Source organism: Perca flavescens, chromosome 22 (genome assembly GCF_004354835.1).
Source record: "Perca flavescens isolate YP-PL-M2 chromosome 22, PFLA_1.0, whole genome shotgun sequence".
NCBI lineage: Eukaryota > Metazoa > Chordata > Actinopteri > Perciformes > Percidae > Perca > Perca flavescens.
Genome location: NC_041352.1, coordinates 16,855,379 through 16,875,537, shown reverse-complemented (window position 1 = coordinate 16,875,537; position 20,159 = coordinate 16,855,379). Strand labels below are relative to the sequence as shown.

Below are 20,159 nucleotides of genomic sequence, written 5' to 3'. Positions count from 1 at the left end.
AAAATTGGCAGGCGCATCAAGACTGGTGAAAATGTACGTATTTTAAGGGTTTTGGGAATAGGCGCACAAAAATGGCTCACTAGCGCCCCCTACAAAATAAGAAAAAAATGTAGCCCCTGCAGTACATTTAACATAGACTCAAGAAACTTGGTAAACATAAGCATGTCAAGACGTATAAAAAAGCTCATTGGAGCCATACGAACTCCATTTCATCCGATCAACTTCAAATTTGCTCTGTGCCATCTTAAAACGTTAAAGATGAAAAGTTATTAAAAGAAAAACTTTTCATCATAGGGCATGGCCATGGCGGGGCGGCCATTTTGTGCGTTTAGCCATTGAAAAAGGAAGTGGGTGTAACTTGAGTGTACATTGTCCAGTTGGCTCAAAACTTTTCAGGATTCATAAAAGTCCAACCCTGAAGACATGGAAAGGCCGATATTGGCTCAAAGTCATAGCGCCCCCTAGTGGCAACAGGAAGTAGGCCTAAAAGTCAAGGTGCTATACTTTAACGAACTCCTCCTAGAAATTTCATCAGATCGACTTCAAATTTGGTATGTATCATCTTAAGACATTAACGATGAAAAGTTATTAAAAGCAAAACTTTTCGTCCAACGGTGTGGGCGTGGCGTGGCGGCCATTTTGAGCATTTATTGATGAAAGAAGAAGTTGTTGTAACTTTAGTGTACATTGTCCAATTTGGCCGAAATTTCTCACGATTGACAAGGGTGCAGGTCTGAGGATAGGTATAGGCCAAAATTTACTTTTGGTCATAGCGCCCCCCGCTGGCAACAGGAAATTAGCCTTATATGACAAACATCATCTGATTTACATGAAACTTATACTACATGTGATACTGAGCTGCCCCCTATACTTTAACCACACCCACCTACTCAGGCCACGCTCCCCTTTCATAACATTTGAACCGTTTAAGGTAGAGTCTTGTGTGAGGTGTCATTGAACTCAGCAGATAGTTTCCTTTTCATTGGTGATGATTTGCAGTGTCTGAGTGGTGCGCTAACGGCGCAGAGGTGCGAGGGCCAGTCCAACGCTGCTTACAGCTTTCATTTTTTTTGGTTCTGCTTCTCACTGGTTTGAAGTGGGTGTAACTCAGTTGATAAAAGGTTACGTCACCTACAGTATCTCTGAGCACCAATCAAGATGTAGCAATATTTGAATCAAAATATGATGACAGTTGTGGTTTTTTTCTTGTTATTTCTTAAACTACTGTCAACTCTTAATGAGTATTACCTTAGTTTTTTTCAAAATATTTGATTGTTGCTTGTTAAGTTGTGAATATTTGAAGTTCTACAAAAAATAGTTTTTTTAGGGACTGTAAGGAATACTCTTACTTACTTTGTTTCTAACCCCCCCACTCCAGGCCATTTTCCGCCCACAGAGCACGTCACTTGTTTTGAACTCATCCCCACCACCACATAGAGATTCATATTTATATGTCATCTTCCATCCAAGCACTTGGCCAAGCCTTCTGCCTCTCAGTGGAATAACGTAAGAGATGCTTAACGAGGAATGAAAGAAATTCCACGTTAATGAAGATCTGTAGATCGTTGCATGGCTGGCTGGCCTAATCTATCTCGTCTGTGCAGACATAGGTTATAAAGATTTAGAGAATAAAGTGAGTTTTGAAATGAATTACTGGTTTTAATACACAAAATACATAGGGGATGAGGTTATACTTTGATTTAAACATATGTAAGATTTTATAAGGGCCTCTATCCTGTAAGTTATGAGTGATATATTTTTGCCACTGTACAATTCCCACCGTGCTCAACTCAGCCTGATTTACAACCTACGAAATGCATTTGTGATGTTAAGAGGAAGGATATTCACCGATGAAAGTATGCAAAGTTATGGGGGCGATAATATGTCATTTGAAAGCTGTCAGCTTGATTTAGAGACTCAAGCCATGAAAACATCCAATGAAAATCTACTTTCTTGGCAAGCGTGCGTACAGACAGACATGCACACACGCACAAATAGGCACACACTCACACAATCACACACACACACACAGATTATTCACCCTCCCCTGAGTGCGCTTACACAAATGGCATTTTCACATGTTAAAGGTCAAAAATGTAATAAATTTGGTCACTACAGCTTCTATGGCGGAAAAGGAGTCATCAGTATAAAAAAGATTACTTACTTCAGGTTGAAAAACTGCCAGATTAACTGCGGAGGAATTCATGCTTGACCACATTAAGTTTCATATCCTTCAGCGAGCAGATTCTTGAGCGGCATGTTTCAGACAGGATGGAATGCTTCTCACATTAAAGAGAAATATGTTGATTATAGAAGAATCTTAATTTGTTGGTGGATAACACATTTTTTTCATCCTGATCTCGGATGTCCATGCTGATTACTAATAGAATAATGGTTTGAAATAAAAAAAAAAAAAAAAAAACAAGTAAGAAAAGAAAGTGGCAATGATGGGCGCCTGGATATAGTTGGTAGGGCGGGCGCCCATATATAGAGGTTTACTCCTCGATGCAGCGGGCCTGGGTTTGACTCTGACCTGAGGCCCTTTGCTGCATGTTATTCCCCCCTTTCTCTCCCCTTTCATGTCTTCAACTGTCCTGTCAAAAATAAGAAGGCTGAAAATGCACAAAAGATTATCTTTAAAAAAAAATTGGCAATGAGAAAATATGTTTAATCAAATTTGTATGTGGGGGAAATGGTCTTCATTAAGGGTTTTATCTTAACTTGTTTTTTTTCTTAGTTATGAATGTGTTTAATAATGCTGCCTCCAGTGGCTCAAATCACAGGCCAGTTTAATTTGTTGAACATGACACCTTTCGCATCTGTCAGATGAACAACCATTCGGTCTTGAATTTTGCACAGGGATTATTAGGGTTATTTTATTAAGTACATGCATGATGTATGTTTTAAACATCTACTTTTACCCTTTTTTTAAAGAGCCAAAAGTAAGAGGAAGCCAAGGTTGCAGCTGTTCCAGCACAGAAAACATGATCGTTCCTCGTCCATAATATATGAGTCACTAAAAGACTCCTTTAACTCTTCAAGTTGTTTACATGATGCCAACAGCAAGATCTAACAGGTCCTTGTGGTGTGGCATGAATGCATGCTCCCATGTGTTTTTGTATTCACGTCAAATTGAGCTCTTCTGAAGATGAGCAGGTGGGAGATAGAATTACAGAATTTTAGATATGTAATCTCAGAGATATTCCCTTTCTTCTCATGCATGGCAAGACTTTAGTATTTATTTGAATATATTAACCTTTTTTCTGTTTCTTGAGCTGATGCAAATGTTTAGGTAATACATTTTGTGTTTGTGCCAAAGGCAGCCTTTTCTCTTGACTGCTGAATCCAAAACAGCCCAAACATTACTCTGGAAATGTCACCTCCTTAATGCCTTCGCTGTAATACTAGAATATTGTTCACCCAGCATGTGAATAAGTTCATTGTGTTTTCCACCACATCTGACAGGAAAGTTTCAACCTTTTTTGTTCAGACCTTCACTGTTTGCATACATTACCATAAATATCCTGACAATATACAGTAATTATCTCACAGTACTGTTTCATAGGGGCTCTGATTACATTATGACACACTGTGCAGCTTGTGTTTGTATGTATGTGTGTGTGGGGGGGAAAGTACTTTTTTTCTTCTTATATCTATTCTAATAAGTGCCATTAAATGTGTCACTGATTTTGTTCCAAGAAAAATGCTGCAGTTTCAGAATTCAGTAACTACTCATTTCCGTCTTTCTTCCCATCTCTCCCTCCCTGTTTTCTCTGTTTCTGTCTGGAGCCAGCCATCGAACTAAAAATCAATGAGCCATAAAGAGAATGGAGAAACCTCTTATTTACATCAGTGTGAATAGAGTGGTGGTTTGTCTCTCCTCTTATCCTCTTTATACACTTCAGGTAGAAGCAGTCAGTTTCGCTACAATAACACTCTTGACAGGCTGTTCAGATAAGAAGCTAAACTCTCCTAAAATGCTGAGGCGTAAAGGATAGGATGAGGGCTGTGAGCCTAATGCGTAGCCATTGCCTCTGGGGTAACTGGATGGAAATATAAGTTTAGAGGTTGACTTTTCCAAACTGTGTGTTGTGGGTTTTGAACATGTGCATGCTCACATGTCCCATTGAGGGTAAAGATCAGGAGTGAATCATAAGGCCACAGGGGGGCCCCAGAGACAGGACGTAAGGAGGAGAAATTCATGATGACATGGACTGTGGGACTTCATGCAGAACTGCTTCTCACTGAAAGCTGTAAAACAACTCAATACTGACTCTTTGATCATTACAATTTGTGCCTTGTTGCCTCGCATCATGTGAATCGTGAGAACATTTGAGGTAAACCTTTTTCTATTTCAGCATCTGTTACAATAATCCTCTTATGGGTTCATGTTAAGAAGGGGTTCTACTTATTTCCAGGGACAGGAGCTCACCAAAATAAGATGACATGACAGTGGTCCCAAAAGCAGTTTGCTTTTTCAGAGACGTTTTCATCCACTTGATAACTTTAAGAAGATGCTGTATCTAGTGTCAATTACCTGTGTTTTTAGGCAAGTTTTAACTACAAATTTCTGATGTTTTAGGCTGTATCTCAGTGAATTATTTTCTCAACCACACCACATGTGTTTAGATTGATGTCCTACCCTATAGGCAGCCATTTGTTACTTTTCATTTCACCTAAAAAAAAATCGACTTCCAGACAAACTTGCTTGAGATTAATAATTGTCACAATTTGCAGTTGCCCTAAAGCACAGTCTTGCAATCTCTCAATATTTATGTGTGAGTCAGTTGATCTATCTTTACTTTTTGCCTCTGCCAAGGAGTTTAAGTTTTATGTCATGTTCATCTTTTTGTCAGAATAATATCTCACAAATTGGAACATGGATTTCAATGACATTTTGAGCAAGGTTAGGCCATGGGCCACGGAACAAGTAATCAGGATTTGGTGTGGTGTAATTCTTCTAAAAGTATTTGTTAACAATGTGAGATTTGCTTTCCTTTCATATGCTACTTACTTGAATAAAACAAAATGCATCCTAATATTATCTATCACCAGATAAAGACTAAACATTTCTAAACATTCTCTGTTGTTAGAATAACAAATTCAGATGATCTTGCAGACTTGGCAGAGACATGCGCTAACTGAATGCTTCTGGATTTGAATTTTCAACAACATAGTTTGTCACTGTAATGCTCTTTGGCAGTACATTCCCAATTATTGGACTTGGGAGCATCATTCAAGGCTTTGGAAGCTGATTTCCATAGCATATTAAAATGAATAAATGTAGGAAATCTAACTTGAACACTTAATCTTAATTGTCTGTAGTGAATGTTTGAATCATAAAATGTTGTATTCTTTAAATTTTAGTATAATACTCAAAATGACCTTAAAATGGAAAGGTGCAAACTTTGAAACGTCAAGCCTCACTGTTCTGTTTAATTAGAGCGCAGGTGACAATACTGTAGACTCACCTGGATTAATCTTGTTTGTTTAAGCGACAGTTGATGATAATGGCAGAGACAGCACTTCTTCTGACTGGGCCACCATCTCATCTGACCTGTTGTCTGAGTGGCAGCCCCTCCGCCATGATCAGTGCTGCATTTACTGTGACTTATGGTGCGTTCTTTTTGTCCACCGAAGTCGATTTACGAGTCGTTTTCCGGAGTTACGAACCGGAAGTTGCAAAAAGAACGCCACCAAGGTCGTATATACGACTCGTCAAGTCGTCTGAACTCAGAGGACCCCGAGTTCACTTTCAAAGATGGCTACGTCGTGCATCACACGTAGTAAACATTGTGGTTTTCTACAATTTTAAGCACTTTTGTCTTTGTTGTAAACAAATGAAGAAGTCGTACACATAGCACTGTATACTGCTACCTATAGGCATGTCGCTACAGTCTTATTAGGAGTTAAATACCGCCTCATTAGTTATTTTGTAGCTTGTGCAGCTGAAATTGGCTAGAGACGCTCGGTAGCTATATGACAACAACGGCTTTAAGCCAAGTCTTGAGCAGAAAGCAGAGCAGTAGCCAAATGTTAACGTTAATCAAAACGTAATTTTCATGTATCAAACTGTGATATATTTGTGTAATATGTCAATAACTGGGTGAATAGAATCCTAAATGTTACTAAAAATGTTACAAAAATCCCTCTTTTCTCCGACTTGTAGTATTGTGTGATAAAAAGAACGCAACAACCTGCGGTTATTCGTTTTTCAACATGGATGTGACGTCACACTTGAGCTACTAGTCGCGATTACAAGACAAAAAGAGCGCACCATTAATGCAGCAAATAATGTGGCATGTTGGGTGGCTTTCTCCAGGGAGCAGCTCAGTGTTAAGACCAATTGGTCCCAACTGTCAACGAGACTCATCGTCTTTTAGACTCCTTTTCTGCCTTTGAATCACTATTCTTCACTCAAGAACAACAGAAGGGATTCATATTGGAAAAAAGAAGCACAGTGAAGAAGAAGCGTGGGTTTCCTCCGGGTGCTCCGGTTTCTTCCCACCATAAAGACATGCATGCAACTAGGACTACAGTTGAAAATTAGCCGACTGGCTAACACTGGCGCATTTACAGAAATGTTGATTAATGTGCATTGTCCTAATATAAATAAATAAATCTTCTTCTTCTTCTTCTTCTCATTGTTGATGTTGTTGACCAATTTAAGATGCTGTGCAGTATGTGTTCCAGATAGAGATTCAGATGTTCATTTCATGAGTCTGTGAACTACTAAAAAGTCTCTGTTGAAATATTGATTGTTTGCTAGGGTAAAAAAAATTGTTATTCCAAGGAACATTCAAGTTTTACTGTAGCCGTAGTGCAAGTTTGCCTCTCAGTGATATGCTTATTTAGGTAAAATCAACATCTATTCTAGTTGTAGAGTAAAAGATTATTTATAGTATTTCTGTCCTGACATAATGCATAATAGAAAATGACAGGAAAGTGTTGCAACCTGGGCTTAAACCTGTGTTTTCTGCGCATGGTAGGCAACCCAACCTGCTGCAGTACTGGTTCCCACACGCTCAATGCTACTGTTGTGCATGTCTGCATTTCTGTAAAGCTTGTGTGCCTTCAGTAACTGATTCAGCGGCTGATATTGAGTGAATGTTACAGTCAGTAATGACTCATGATATGGTTGGGAGGGAGCTCTGAGATGGAATGTAGGAAAAGAAACAAGCAACCCCTGAGGGCTTGGACAACATACTCAACCTTAATCCTCAGCAGAGAGGTACACAGCTCAACCATCCCCCAATTGCTTCCCAAATCCCCTAACCTTGTAGTCCACCACCAGCCCTGTGTTAACTGGCCTTTGTGTTTATTCTGCTGCATCAAGAGCCAATCACTGGGTAGTTAAAGCTGCTATAATAATTTTTTTTTATTTTAACAATGGATCAGATAATTATGTGAATGTGAAAGGGGTTGCTCATAGTGATACATCCACAGATAATTACCACTAAGGTCTTATGGTCCACAAGTTTACTGTTTTGGTTCACTTTCAGCACTCTCGTTTGTGTCACTTCCAGCTGCAGCAGGCAGATGTTTCCAGTGAAAAATCTTTTATTAATCCACTGTACGCCAACTGCTCATCACTAAACGGCACACAGACAAAGTAAATGGCTAGCTGGTGAACATAGTGGGGTCTTGAACATCAAATCAGAGCTAAAAGGCGAATTAATATTGGACTATATATATTCATGGCCAGAAACATTCCTCCAAATGCATGCTAATGTTGCTCTGTATTAACTGGATGCTGGATAAAAAGTGTTTGCAAAGTTCACTTTATGTCAGTGTTGTGTTTACAACTCATGCTGCCCCATGTTGCCACATTTTCTTATGTGGCTTACTGTTAATATGAAATATTGATTGCATAGCTGCTCTAAACTACATCACATTTCTCCAGTGACTGCAGGCGTTCTTGTGTACATCAAAATATATTTGTTGGAAAACTGTAGGTAGATTATGCATAGGCGGCACATACAGCGAGCCTAAGTTAATAATAACCATCAGACAGAAAAGTTTGTTAATGAGAGAAATACCACAGAGGCACTCAGACAACTCTTGCTGAGCCCACCACCCTTTTTAAATATGTCCAACAGCCCCTCTTCTACACACTAACTTATGGGCCATAAGCAGCTATAGCAGAGCTTGTGGGATTTTCTGCACCATTGTATTTCCATAACCGCCCATCCCAAACTGCTCCTTGGCACTTGGAAGCATGGTGCCAGCCAGGGCTATCTGCTTAGACAGCTGTGGGCATTTTTGTCATTCGGTCTTTATTGTCAGAGCCAATTTCAATTCCTCAGATTAACATCTTTCACAAGTTTTGTTTTTTCAAGTTGAAATACTTGTGGTTGGTTGTTTTCCACTTCTAGTTTGAAATGCAAATTGATGACATGCCTGGATAGTATGTCGACATCAGGGTTTGTTATTTGATAGGTAGGCGTACTTTATGATCTATTTCATTGCACAAAATAACAGGCTTAATTGGGAAACTCAAATTATATCCATCCCTAAATGCTATGTTATTTAAAGCCTTTGAACCAAGTTCCCGCCGTTTGCCCACTGTACAGTTAGAACTGGCTTAAAGCCTGGGAGGCATCTACTCCACACAGAGGGCTTTCATTTACTCCCTGCATGTAGGATACACACAAATAGCCATGTAACCATAGTATGAGAGAGTTGCCATTCACTCATTCACTGAAATGGAGTCTGTTTTTTTATGGTCATCCTTTTTTTTAGGTTTGATGTAATCCTTAGTACTACAATGCTGTAAACATAGTCAGACAAACTGGTGAGGCACAAACTTAATATGGCACATTTCTAATATTGAATCTCATGGAAATGTCTCTATCTTCCTTACTTTTTCTCTCTTTCAAAAATCCATCAGACGTACAGCGGTTCCCATGATTTTGTCGGCGAACTATTCATTGGGAAAGTATGTAGGTCAATCTGCTTTGCTCTTTATCTAAAGCCACACAGATATGTGGCAATATGATGAATATTTCATATCTATACAATCAGTGATGGTTGTCTTTGTGTTCAGAAGGCTTAGTAGTCTAAAAGGCAATCATGAGGGGGAAGGGAGGTTTGGTATGGGGGGGATTGATCAAATCTCCTGTACAGTTAGTGCAAATTTTTTACCTCTAAATCCCTGTGTTAACTTTTAACATGTATGTCAAACAGAGCAGTAGATAAAACATGGCGGCACATGTGAAATATTAAATCTGGCTTTTCTATACTTGGACTTTTAACTGGGATTTTAAATGGGTTTTATGATATCTGAGTGGCACAGAACCAATTCAGAGAGATAAATTGTGCCTGTGTAAAACTAAGCCCCTGGTCTGGTCCATGTGGATTGATGCTCTTTTATAACGTGTTGCCTGATTATGGTTGATCCCTTGCTCGCTGTAATCCATTTTCTGGTGTTTAGTCAGTAAGCACGGACATCACATGTCCATTTGCTGCGGCATATTACAGACGTGTCACAGGCTCAGAGCTCAAATTAGGGTAACCTGTGTACAGAGTTAATAAATTAGTAAGCTTATAAGATGCAAAATGTCCTTTTACAACAAGAAACAGATTATTTCTCACTTTTTTTAATGGCCATAAATCTTTCTTTAATAGTTCAAAGGTGTTTTTGCTGTGTCTGCCCTACCAACAATGATTCATACTTTATTGTGCTTGTCTGGCAATGATCACTGTGTGCTGAGGACATTTCTGTGGGTCAGACAATTGTTCCAAGCCCTTTGTTAAAAGAGAAGAAATATTTTTGCTTCATGAGAGAAACTAAGTGTCTTTGAGGATGAGAGGTGGATTTTTTTTCTGGATAGAGGGTTAGAGGAAGAGAAGTGTCTGAAATCTTTTCTCTCCCAGCCAACTTCTGCTGTATTTGTTTTTCTTGTCACAGCTGATGTCTTCGGCGCGGTAGATCTGAACAGCTCCACTGTGTCTCTTGTATACACGTGCCGTAATGCTACCCTCCTTTGCGCTCTTTTAATTCTCCAGTAAATTCAACCAGTGAGTGAAAGGCTTGGTGTATTGGGTTGTGCATCTGTGCATTCCTGCCTCTGGTAGCTTGAACATCTCATCACATGTGAGTAGACAGACAGAGAAAACGATGAAGAAAGAAGGAAAATAGGACGAGGTGAAGCCAGTCATTGTAACAGAGTGTGGCTCTGAGCGGTCGGCTGATGACGTGAAGCGCTGCACACACATCTGGAACAGCTTGTGCAGCTGCACCTGAAGAGAAGGGCTCCTCTGCAAATCCTCTGCCGGCACTTTGTTTTTCTCCAGTGCTCTCTTTTTTTCTTTTTTTTTTCCTTGCTGTCTTTAAGTCTTCCTCTCTCTGGTCTCTGTCTGCCGGAGCACTGGAATGGTTACCCGCGGAGCATCAGCAAAGAAGAGCAAGTGAACCGAAGCGAAAAAGAAGAGGAGAGAGAAAGCACAAGAGGACAGTAACATGGGGAAGAATTATTAGGCATGAGGTAGGAGAGAGAAGTTGACAACCAGAGCAAGTGAAGGAGAGAGGGAGCGTGATAAATTTACAAAAAAAGAGAGGGGTGGAGAGTGAGAGAGTGTGAAAGACGGGAAAGAGAAGCAGTGAGGGGATTAAAAAGCTGGAATGCGCTGACACTGGAGACCTTAGTTTCTGTTTGTATTTGGCACAGCAAGTCCTGTCACTCCACAGGTTTATCACACGTACACACACACACACACACACACACACACACACACACACACACTGTTTGCTTTGGAGGATGATCCCAGGAGGCCACGCCAGGAGAAGAGAACACCTTCCAAGAAACTGGTAACCCCCCACCCCTCACCCTCAGCTTGCCTTCCCAAAAGTGCCCTCCCTCTGGCCCTCTCAGCCTACCTGCATGAGTCACAACAGGCTGGAGCTGGAGAGTCACAGAGTCACACTCACTGAGAGCTGAGAATCCCTGGATAGCCCACGGGACACAGCTGCAGTCACCCTGGCTGAGAAAGACAGAGGAGCTTTACCGATCTGCTGACCTGCAGGATGTCCAAAGCCTCCAGGCTGGCCCGCCCCCCCTCAATAGGGTCCAGATCCAAGCTGCCCTCCCCCAGGAAGGAATGCCCTGGCACGGCCGGTCGAGCCCGGGTTCTGAGTGTGGGGGAAAAGCTAATGAGGGCAGGTAGCGACGGTATCCTGAGCAGACAGAAGTATTTAAAGGCCACTATGCCACAGCACAAAGCACAGAGCGAGACCCAGAATCAGACTCCGGCCCCCAGCCAGAGTCCAGCTGAGAGGGGCCTAAACATGGAGATGGTCCCTCCCAAGAGCATGATCAGCACAACAAAAGCCTCAAGTCAGCAGCAAGGCTCTGTGCACAGTAAGTAATGAACCGACTTCATTATCTGAATGCCAACTTGTCTCCAATAATCTTTTGGTCTATCTTGTGTGTGTGTGTGTGTGGGTGTGTGTGTGTGTGTTTATCCCCTTAAATGTGTGGTGTGATATGGTTTGTGCATGACGGGGAACAGGCGTTTTGTGCTTGTTGTGTGTCCCCTCTAATGCTAGTTCATTGTATTGTGTATTGATTAGGTCCTCAGGTTATCTGTGATCTCCTTCCTACCCTGTGGCAAAGGATGGGAGGCTCATGTCACAGCCACAATTAACAGGCATTCGGTCCAAAAATAGCACAGTGTTAAAAAAAAGCAAGGTTCTGCTGTTGCAGATACAAGTGTAAATCAAGGAAGTTCAATTTGAGTAATTCGTTTGGAGGTTTATCAGACACAAAAACATTGCACCGCAGTTTATACTATGTACTACTATACTACTATGAGTTTTAAAAATCGTGAGATAAACTGTAGTAGTAAACATAATAACATTGTTTATTTTACAAGGTATTCTATCAGGAATGCAACGCTGCATTTTCTGCTGGATGATCCTGCATTTCACCAGAACCCCGCTGTGCCAATGCATTGGTGTCATTGAAATGAATGAGGATACTTAATGTTTCGACGCAGTGCTATTGTCAGTTTGAAGTTAACATGGCCTTGATGGAGAAGAGAGGAGTGTCTGCTCATGGGATCTCTGTCACTATCCCATACCTTGGTCTCTGTGGGGAGCAGATTAAGAAATGGGGGACCAAGAGGTTGAGAAAAGTGGTCTTATCATTCCCTTCTGGCCTTCTCACCAGATTCCCACTCTGCAGGGTGCCAGCTTTCATGGTTTTGTCAGGTCACAGTCATTTTACACTCTTAAAGGCAACTTCACCAAGATTGATCAGAGGATGAATTTGTGTATTTTTTCCCATCTGTTAAAAATGTTTCCTGTTAATCCCTCTTTAATCACACGTAACTATTTGGGTTTTACTCAAAGACAGTAGTTGGGAAGCGTAAGGGGCGGGGGAGTTAAGTGTGGGGGTGACATAGATGTAGGCAACAGGGTTGAGTCAAGCGAAAGAATGACAGAAGGAGGTCAGGAATGTGAGCAGGGCATGCTGGGAAATCAACAGGTCTTGAGCTGTGTCTGCTTGTGAATCCCTCCCTGCAGTAAAGACAGGTTATGGGTTATAAGGGGGCAGGTTTGTACAGGAAACCAGATGTTCTTGTCTGTGCAGCTTCCAGTCTCTTCTGTACACAAAGAAAGGGTCTTTCTGCAGAGTTGATTCACTTCTCAAGAGTTGGGGTCAGTTGGTCAATTTGCCTTTAGTTCATTTGGTCCTAAATGTGCATAGAAACAACACTGATAAGTAAGTACACTTTACTGCAATAAAGCATCAAAATTTCTACCTAAACATTTAAATGGAACGTACGTCTAAATTTGAGGACATGGAAAGTGACCCAACCCCTCTTTTTACAGTCTATTATTTTGTCTCATGTTCTCCCTTGCTCATCGCTTTTTGTGCGTTTCTTTGTCTTTCTTCTCTCTAACACCCTCTCCACTATTGTTTCTCTCTGCGTCTTTCTCCTCTTCATTCCTTTTCTTCCCGTCATATTTTGACAGCATTTGAAGGGCATTTGGTTATTGAAAGATGCCATAGCCGCCAACACACATATACAGTACGCAGACCATCAAAAAGATTAAATGAACTGTGTGTATTCTCTGCATTTCGCCTCAGTCCCGCTGCATTTTGAAGTGTGAGTTCTTGTTATGAACAGTGACTTTGAAGTTTCTCATTGAAAAGGCAGTGCTCGAACAGTCCAGTCTCTCTAGAAACTAGCTATACACTAGACTGATTCCACAGCCCTTTGATATATAAATGCTGTTGGCTACATGGAGCCATGTGCTGCTCAAGTATTTGGATTTTAAAAAGCCCAACACAATTAAATACCCTTTCAGTGCAGGCTAATGGGAAGCTTATCATGTTCCCTATCCACTTATGGTTTGTATACAAACAAGAATGGTTGATGTGGGGGGTTCAGACCGTGCCAGGTCCTCATCCCTCCAGATTATGCCAGTTACAGTGCATGAGGGCAGCTAAAGCACAGACCCACAGGTCAGACAGACTTGATGCACACCGCACTGGCAGATGATAAGTGTGTATGACAGGCAACATTACTGTGTGAAAGCTTCAGACCTGACTGCTGAGCGCCAAAGGGCCCAATTTCATCCTTAAAGTGGCAACTTCCACCGAAAGCAAAATCCGTTTTCTGTCCAGAGATGATATAATACATGTCTCGAGAACAGGTTCAAGTTCTGCTTTCTTTTGATACCATATGACATTGCATCAAACCATGGATTCAGCAACATTTTGGCTTACTCCTTTAGGCATCCTAGGATTCTTGATTTATTATTATGTACACTACATGGAAAAACCATATGGACACACCAAAATTACACCCATATATGAACATCTCATTCCAAAACCATAACAACCTCCACCCTTCTCGACAAGATTGTTAACTTAGCTGCAGGGGTTTGCTCTCAGCAACAAGTATTATTGAGTTTGGGCACCAATGTTTGCTGATAAGGCCTGGCCCACGAAATTCTTTCCAAAGGTGTTGTATTGGGTAAGGGTCAGCACTCTGTGCAGCCCTGACAAGTTTTTCCACACCAAATTCTGAAAACTATTTCTTTATTTAACTTGCTTTGTGCACAGGTCCTGTTTGTCCACATATTTTTGGTCACATAGTGTGTGTGTTGTCTCTTGTTGTTTCTTCTCTAGAAAGTTACATAGGCTCACTTTAATGTTTTAACTTTCTAAAAATATAGAGACAGATGCAAACATCAGCTATTGTACAAAACTAACTTGGCAAGGCTAACCAGTTAATGAAAACATCTGGAAAGGTAAAGGTCTGGAAAGACTTTGACTTTAGCCTCTCTCTGGCTCTCCTATCAATCTTTGCTATCTCCAGGCCTCCCAGAATCTTTTCTCTCTTTGTGTCTGGGTCAACTTGAAAGTGTTTCACCTCTTGTGTAACCATATGGAACCTTTGATCCCATGCCCCATCGTGCAAGGATTTGTTTTCAATATGCTCTTGAGGCTCTGAGATAAGGTGAATGCTCAGATTTTGGATGAGCTCAGCTTTTGTTGATTGAGAAGGTGAGTCAATAAAAGAAACAGAACACGTCAGTACTCGCGACCAGTCTTGGTCTCGGCCTCGTCTCAGAATCAACCACATTTTTACTCGGTCTTGTCTCGGTCTCGGATGAAGACTGGTCGGTTTCAAGACCGGTCAAGACCACAACTGCAGGGATATCACTAAATTGTCTGTGTATTGTCTGATTCATGTGTTCACATCATAACTGTGATTGGATGTAAAACTTTCTGCTTCAAATGCAACCAATAACTTGACTCATTTCTAGTTTGAAATGTGTTACTGTTAACCACCGCCCCCCTTAACACGCACTCCTAAAGTAAATGTAGGTGGCAGGAGAAGAAGCTCTGGCTGTCTGGGAGATGTCAGCCAAATCGTTGGTAATAACATTTAATGTATTACATTTAATTGATTATATTTTATTAAAAGAGTTTATTTGCAAAACAACATCTAAAAGAAAAGACACAACAGTGTGTACATTCTGCAATGTAACGCTAACCGACACAGCTGGGACCACCTAATTTTTTTAATCTGCACTAAGTAAGGAAGCATAAAGAAAGGTAAGTGCAAGTGACGCTAGCTAAAGTAGCTAAAGTTATCAATCTGCCTCTGTACCAAAACTCTCTAGAAACCTCTTTTTCTTCTGGTCTTGGTAATGACTTGGTCTCAGTTTAGGTGGTCTTGACAACAACACTGGAACACGGTGTAATTGGGGGCTTCATATGCTTTGTCTGCATTGTCTTTACTCATCTCATCAGACTTGGGCACCAACACTATGTTGTGTTATGTTGTTTCTTGCCTGAAATGGTTTTGCAAGATTTGTTACCACGTCAGTACGTGCAGAGTTTCTTCAGTCTGTTTATGAGTGATGGAGGTTATTAAGATGTCAGTCTGTCGCTGTAGACAACGGTGTTAACAGCGTATGCATGAGCGAGAGAGAAGAGAAGTGTTACATGTTTCTACATGCTCACTGTATAGTACACTGTCAATTTTGCTGAAACACTCACTGTTGATAGTGTGAGAGATGAGTATCCATGCCAGTTGTTTTTCGCAGATGTTGCCTTACTTCCTTTTGAAAGAAAGGTTAAAAAACAGCTTAGTGTAATGGGAATGAGTTTGAGGATTGGGATGTGATCACCCATTTCTTTGACATTGAAGCCAAGAGTAGGGATTACAATAATTGCAGCCTCTCGTGACTCTTTAAACCCCCAGTTCTCTCTCTGTGTTTTTTCTTCTTTGACAACTATCAGGCAGAGTAATTAAGATTACAAAATACTTTCTCTCAAACAATTTGTCCACTAAAATGGATATGTAATTCTAATTCTTCAGAAATCTATTTTAATTACCTTTTTATGTACATATCTGTTACAGAATTGGATTGTTTACAAGTTTCTGACACATTGTGCAATTTTGGTTTGGTTTGGTTTATTTATGGATATAGAAAGACAACAAGGGGATCCAAGGGATAACATGTAAAAGCGAGAAACACTTTTTTCCAACATGGTCCCTGATGCTGTGCAATGTCTTGCACAGTATCTTGTGCCAAAAGGGATTTTAAAGAGTGAGTTCCTTATGTACTACCCAGACTTATATTTTTTTTGTGGGTGTGATTGAGCTGACAAATTGAAGCACGTAAGAAGGGGGTTGATTTTAAGCAAACCCCCCACTCTCACTTTGAATCGAGCAATCACAAAGTTTTACTGTATGGCTTCATATGATTTACTCATCATTATGGCCCTGTTCAGATCTGACATTAATATGCATCTTGGGTGATCCGATCAGTACAGGTGTGGAGGCAGCCAAGACGCAGTAAGGATGTATTGAGAACCGATCGCTCGGACTACATGTAAGTGGTCTGGGATGCATATGGCCAAATTATTTTTGCAGTGTGTACTTGATTGTCTTCTGGGCCACATTGAAGTACTGCCTACCTGCCAGGTGTGAAATGACGTACTTAGAGCTGTCCACTTGTGATCGGATCAACCAAGATGTATATTAATGTCTGGTCTGAACAGGGCCTATGCTGTTCTGTTCTTGAGAAAAATAAACGTTAAATCCTTCACACCTGTGGCAATAAAAGATTTACCTTACTATCTCAACAGTATCTGAAAGAGGATCAAACATTGAGAAAAGTAGCAGCAGAAATTAAAAGTTTTGCTTTGAACAAGGGAAATTGATTATCCATTTACGTCAGTTCCCCTAACCCACTCAGATATCTGTTTTTGTTAAGGTTTTGGCAATGATTTTGTTCCTCTATTAATGTAAGCCAGTTAAATAAGTCTTTAAATGTTTTAACTAACTTTTGCCACAAGGGAGGAAGTGGCAATGCCTTAGTGTTTTCTCAGCTGTGCGAGACAACTCACCTTTGTCTTTGGTTTGTCAATGAGTACCCGAAGACTGGAGAGAAGTTCAAGAAGTCATTAGAGGAAAGAAGAGTAGGTGACCTAATGGTGTGTTCATGGACCTGGGGTGTTTGTTCAGAAAATGAGTGGATGTGACTCATCCCTCAAACAGAAAAAGACAATAATCGGGCCACTGAGCAAGAAGAAAGAGCTTTGGTTATGTGACTACTCATGAGTGTGTATTGTAAATCCCCGTGTTGTCTCTGGTGTGTTTTTCTTTGGGGGTATAGCTTGGGGCAATGTTGCTTCTTCCTGATTCCTGAGGCTGTGCAGCTCTCATAGAGAGACAGTAGAGAAGATTGGCTTTATCACCGCGGCAGATTTAGGATAAAACTAAAGATTTAATCTTTGTGATGCACACCCAAACTTCAATTCCCCAAGATTTTTACTTATTGATGTCAAATGTTACCATGTCTACATCTTATGCATATTTACTTTCCAGTGTGGCCTATTAGTTTGGCTTGATTACACAGCAAAGTCTTAAAAGCTAATACTGCAAATGTGGCATGAAATTCCTTCAAACCAGACATCTCACTACTAGTACAAATTTTTTCAAATAATTGTAATGTGTATATGTAATGCGTGTGTGCGTTCTAGCCCAAAGCATAAATGTGGTTAATTCACCCAACTGAGTGTAAGCGGATGCAAGGCCTCCCTCAGGGTTTCCTTTAAAGAGTCAGCAGAGAAATCAATATGTCTCCACCTCCCCTCTTACACACTTTTGCCCTTCAGGCAAACAAGATGTGGTATGTGTGTGTAAATGTCTGACTGTCTGCTTTTCAGTCTGTGTGGGTATTAGCGGAAGTGCACAAAAATTATTGTATGTACAAACTGCTACATATTCACACACTTTTATCTCAGTAGTTCAGACTCAAAAAAATATTCAATTGAATCTCCTGCTGTGTTTATTTCTTTCACATTGGCACGTTGTTTCAGGGGACTGGATTTTTCTTTAATATTACATTAATATTTAGTGTTGCTGGCAGTATCCATCTGTGATAATTTGCCGGAAGAATATTTGGTTGAGGTCATTAAGATAATTTTGTCTCCATGCAGCATGCAGATTAGGAGATATTTTCTACCAGAACTGAGTTCAAGGTTAAGTTAAAATAAAAGGAATAGTTTGACATTTTTGGGAAATATACTAATTCCTTTTCTTGCAGTGAGTTGGGCGAGAATATCGATACTACTCTTATGTCTATGCTCTAAATAAGTATGGAGCCAAAGGCAGGAGTCCATTTGTGTAGCTAGCATTAAGGCTGGAAGCAGGTGGAAAATACACCTCTAAAGGCTCACATTGTATCTCATTTGTTGATGCATACACATACAAACTAAATACACTAAGCAATCAAAATGTTATGGTTTTACCTGGAGTTACATGCTGTAACCATTTGTTAGTGACCTTACGGTGCTAACAAGACTGTGGAGCTATAGCCAGGAGACGGTTAGTTAGGTTAGCATAAAGACTGGAAGCAGGGAGCCTGGTTCTCTCCAGTGTTCAAAGGTACGGCTGCAAGCATTGTAATGATCGATAATTAACACCTTTTATCTTGCTTGTTACTATTTGTGGAACGTTTGTAAGTAATAAACAAACAAGATATAATGTAAGCTTTAGAGTTGGTAGATGTATTTTGAATTTATGATGGAGCAAATCTAGCTGTTCCCTTTTTTCAAGTCTTTATACTAAGCTAAGCTAAGCTAATTGCCTCATTTCTCGAAGCTCCATGCATGAGAGTCATATTGAGCTTTATATCTAACTCTTGGCAAGAAAATCAGCAATTGTATGTCCCAAAATGTTGAACTATTCCTTTGAATAAAAACTAGACCTTGAAAATGAACACATAGCTGACTAATGGTGAGTGTGAGATGTGGACCGCATGATGTACCATGGGGAAGCTACCTCCTACTGTACACTCTGTCAGATGACCAGGACATGTGATGTGGCTAAAGATAGGGTTGAATGCAGGTTAAACACAAAGTGCAGGTTGCACTATTATATTACAACAAGCAATTTCTAAATTCCTGGCATAAATATCTAAGCTTCACATTACTGAAATTACCACACTGTTACGGCTTTCCATTAACTGATTTCTTTCCTTGTATTGTCACTTTCATAAAGACTTAGAGAGTGTTTTTTTTTCATTAGCTCAAGCCATGGCAGGCTTGAAAGTGAAACTCTGAGTTCCTAGTTACAAAAGTTTAGGACCTACTGACCTTTAGCTGACCTCACATAAACCATATCTAACATAACAATGAAAAGAGAAATCAATCACCACCCTAAAAATATGTCCAGAGATTTTAGGTGAAACCATATTGTTTCTTCAGTTGTGTTGGATCTTCCAGTGGGCCTTAAAAAATATAACTACAACTTTTTTCTCCATTTAAATGCCCATTTTTTTAGTTCTCCAACAGGGCATGAAATAGAGCTTTTAAGGGTATTTCTTGAAAACATAGTTGAGTTTTATTGTCAGGAAAAGGAACTGGTAGCAACACAAAAAATCTCTATTCATTGTTGAGGACAAATGGCACGCTTAGTGTTTACTTCTTGGTTGATCCTTGAACTTTGTAAAGGGAAATGGATGTCATAGTCACATTGGAATAGAATATCTTCCCTTTCTGCTCAGTAAATGCTAGTTATAAATTCAAAAATAGAAGCGTCATGCATATCTGAAGCACCATGGTCATTTTAGGATTCTCCTCTTGACTTTGTGTTCTGTGCCACTTTACTGCAACAGCAGCTTTTACTGCCTCAAAACTGCCTGTGTCTGTCCCAGTTTCCAAAACAAAGTGATAACAGGCTGTGAACATACAGTATCTGGTGTGTGCGTCAAACAGCTCAGCAAACAACCAGGATAACATTTCTTACAACATTGCTTTCAAACAAGCATAACAAGCATAGCAGCTAATATCTGGTACATGTCTTATCTTGTGATCAAACTGTATCAAAAATGATGTTGGTAAACCTTTATTCTGTCTATCAGAGATGGATCGCTAAGCTATCACCTTTTTTTTAAATTCTCTTTTTAAATGTTGTGATGCAATTACATGCATAAAATAAAGACTGAAAATAAGCTCCAAGATGCCTGGGTTGGAAGTTTGTGGTTCCAGCAGGAGCAACACATTACCCTTGTGTTTAAGCCAAAGCACTGGCTCGTAAAGATTATTGATGATGTACACCATGTGCTACGAGTGCTCAGCAGGATGAGGCAGCAGTAAATCTCACTGATGTATAGGCCTCTTTTT

The 20,159-nt window shown here is 40.2% G+C and overlaps 1 protein-coding gene across 4 annotated transcripts in view; it reads left to right on the top strand.

Annotated features, from left to right (window-relative positions):
• The first annotated feature begins 11,145 nt into the window (after nt 1-11,145).
• The window catches only part of kiaa1217 (KIAA1217 ortholog), an 89,028-nt gene continuing 80,014 nt past the window's right edge, over nt 11,146-20,159 (top strand). For 2 of the 4 annotated variants that reach the window (XM_028568886.1, XM_028568885.1), the window contains exon 1: nt 11,151-11,360. In XM_028568886.1, coding sequence (XP_028424687.1) covers nt 11,153-11,360 — 208 coding nt within the window. In that variant the 5' untranslated portion in view covers nt 11,151-11,152. Of the gene's footprint in view, nt 11,361-20,159 lie in introns of all 4 variants that reach the window. The other 2 variants (XM_028568880.1, XM_028568881.1) reach the window with 2 other exon arrangements.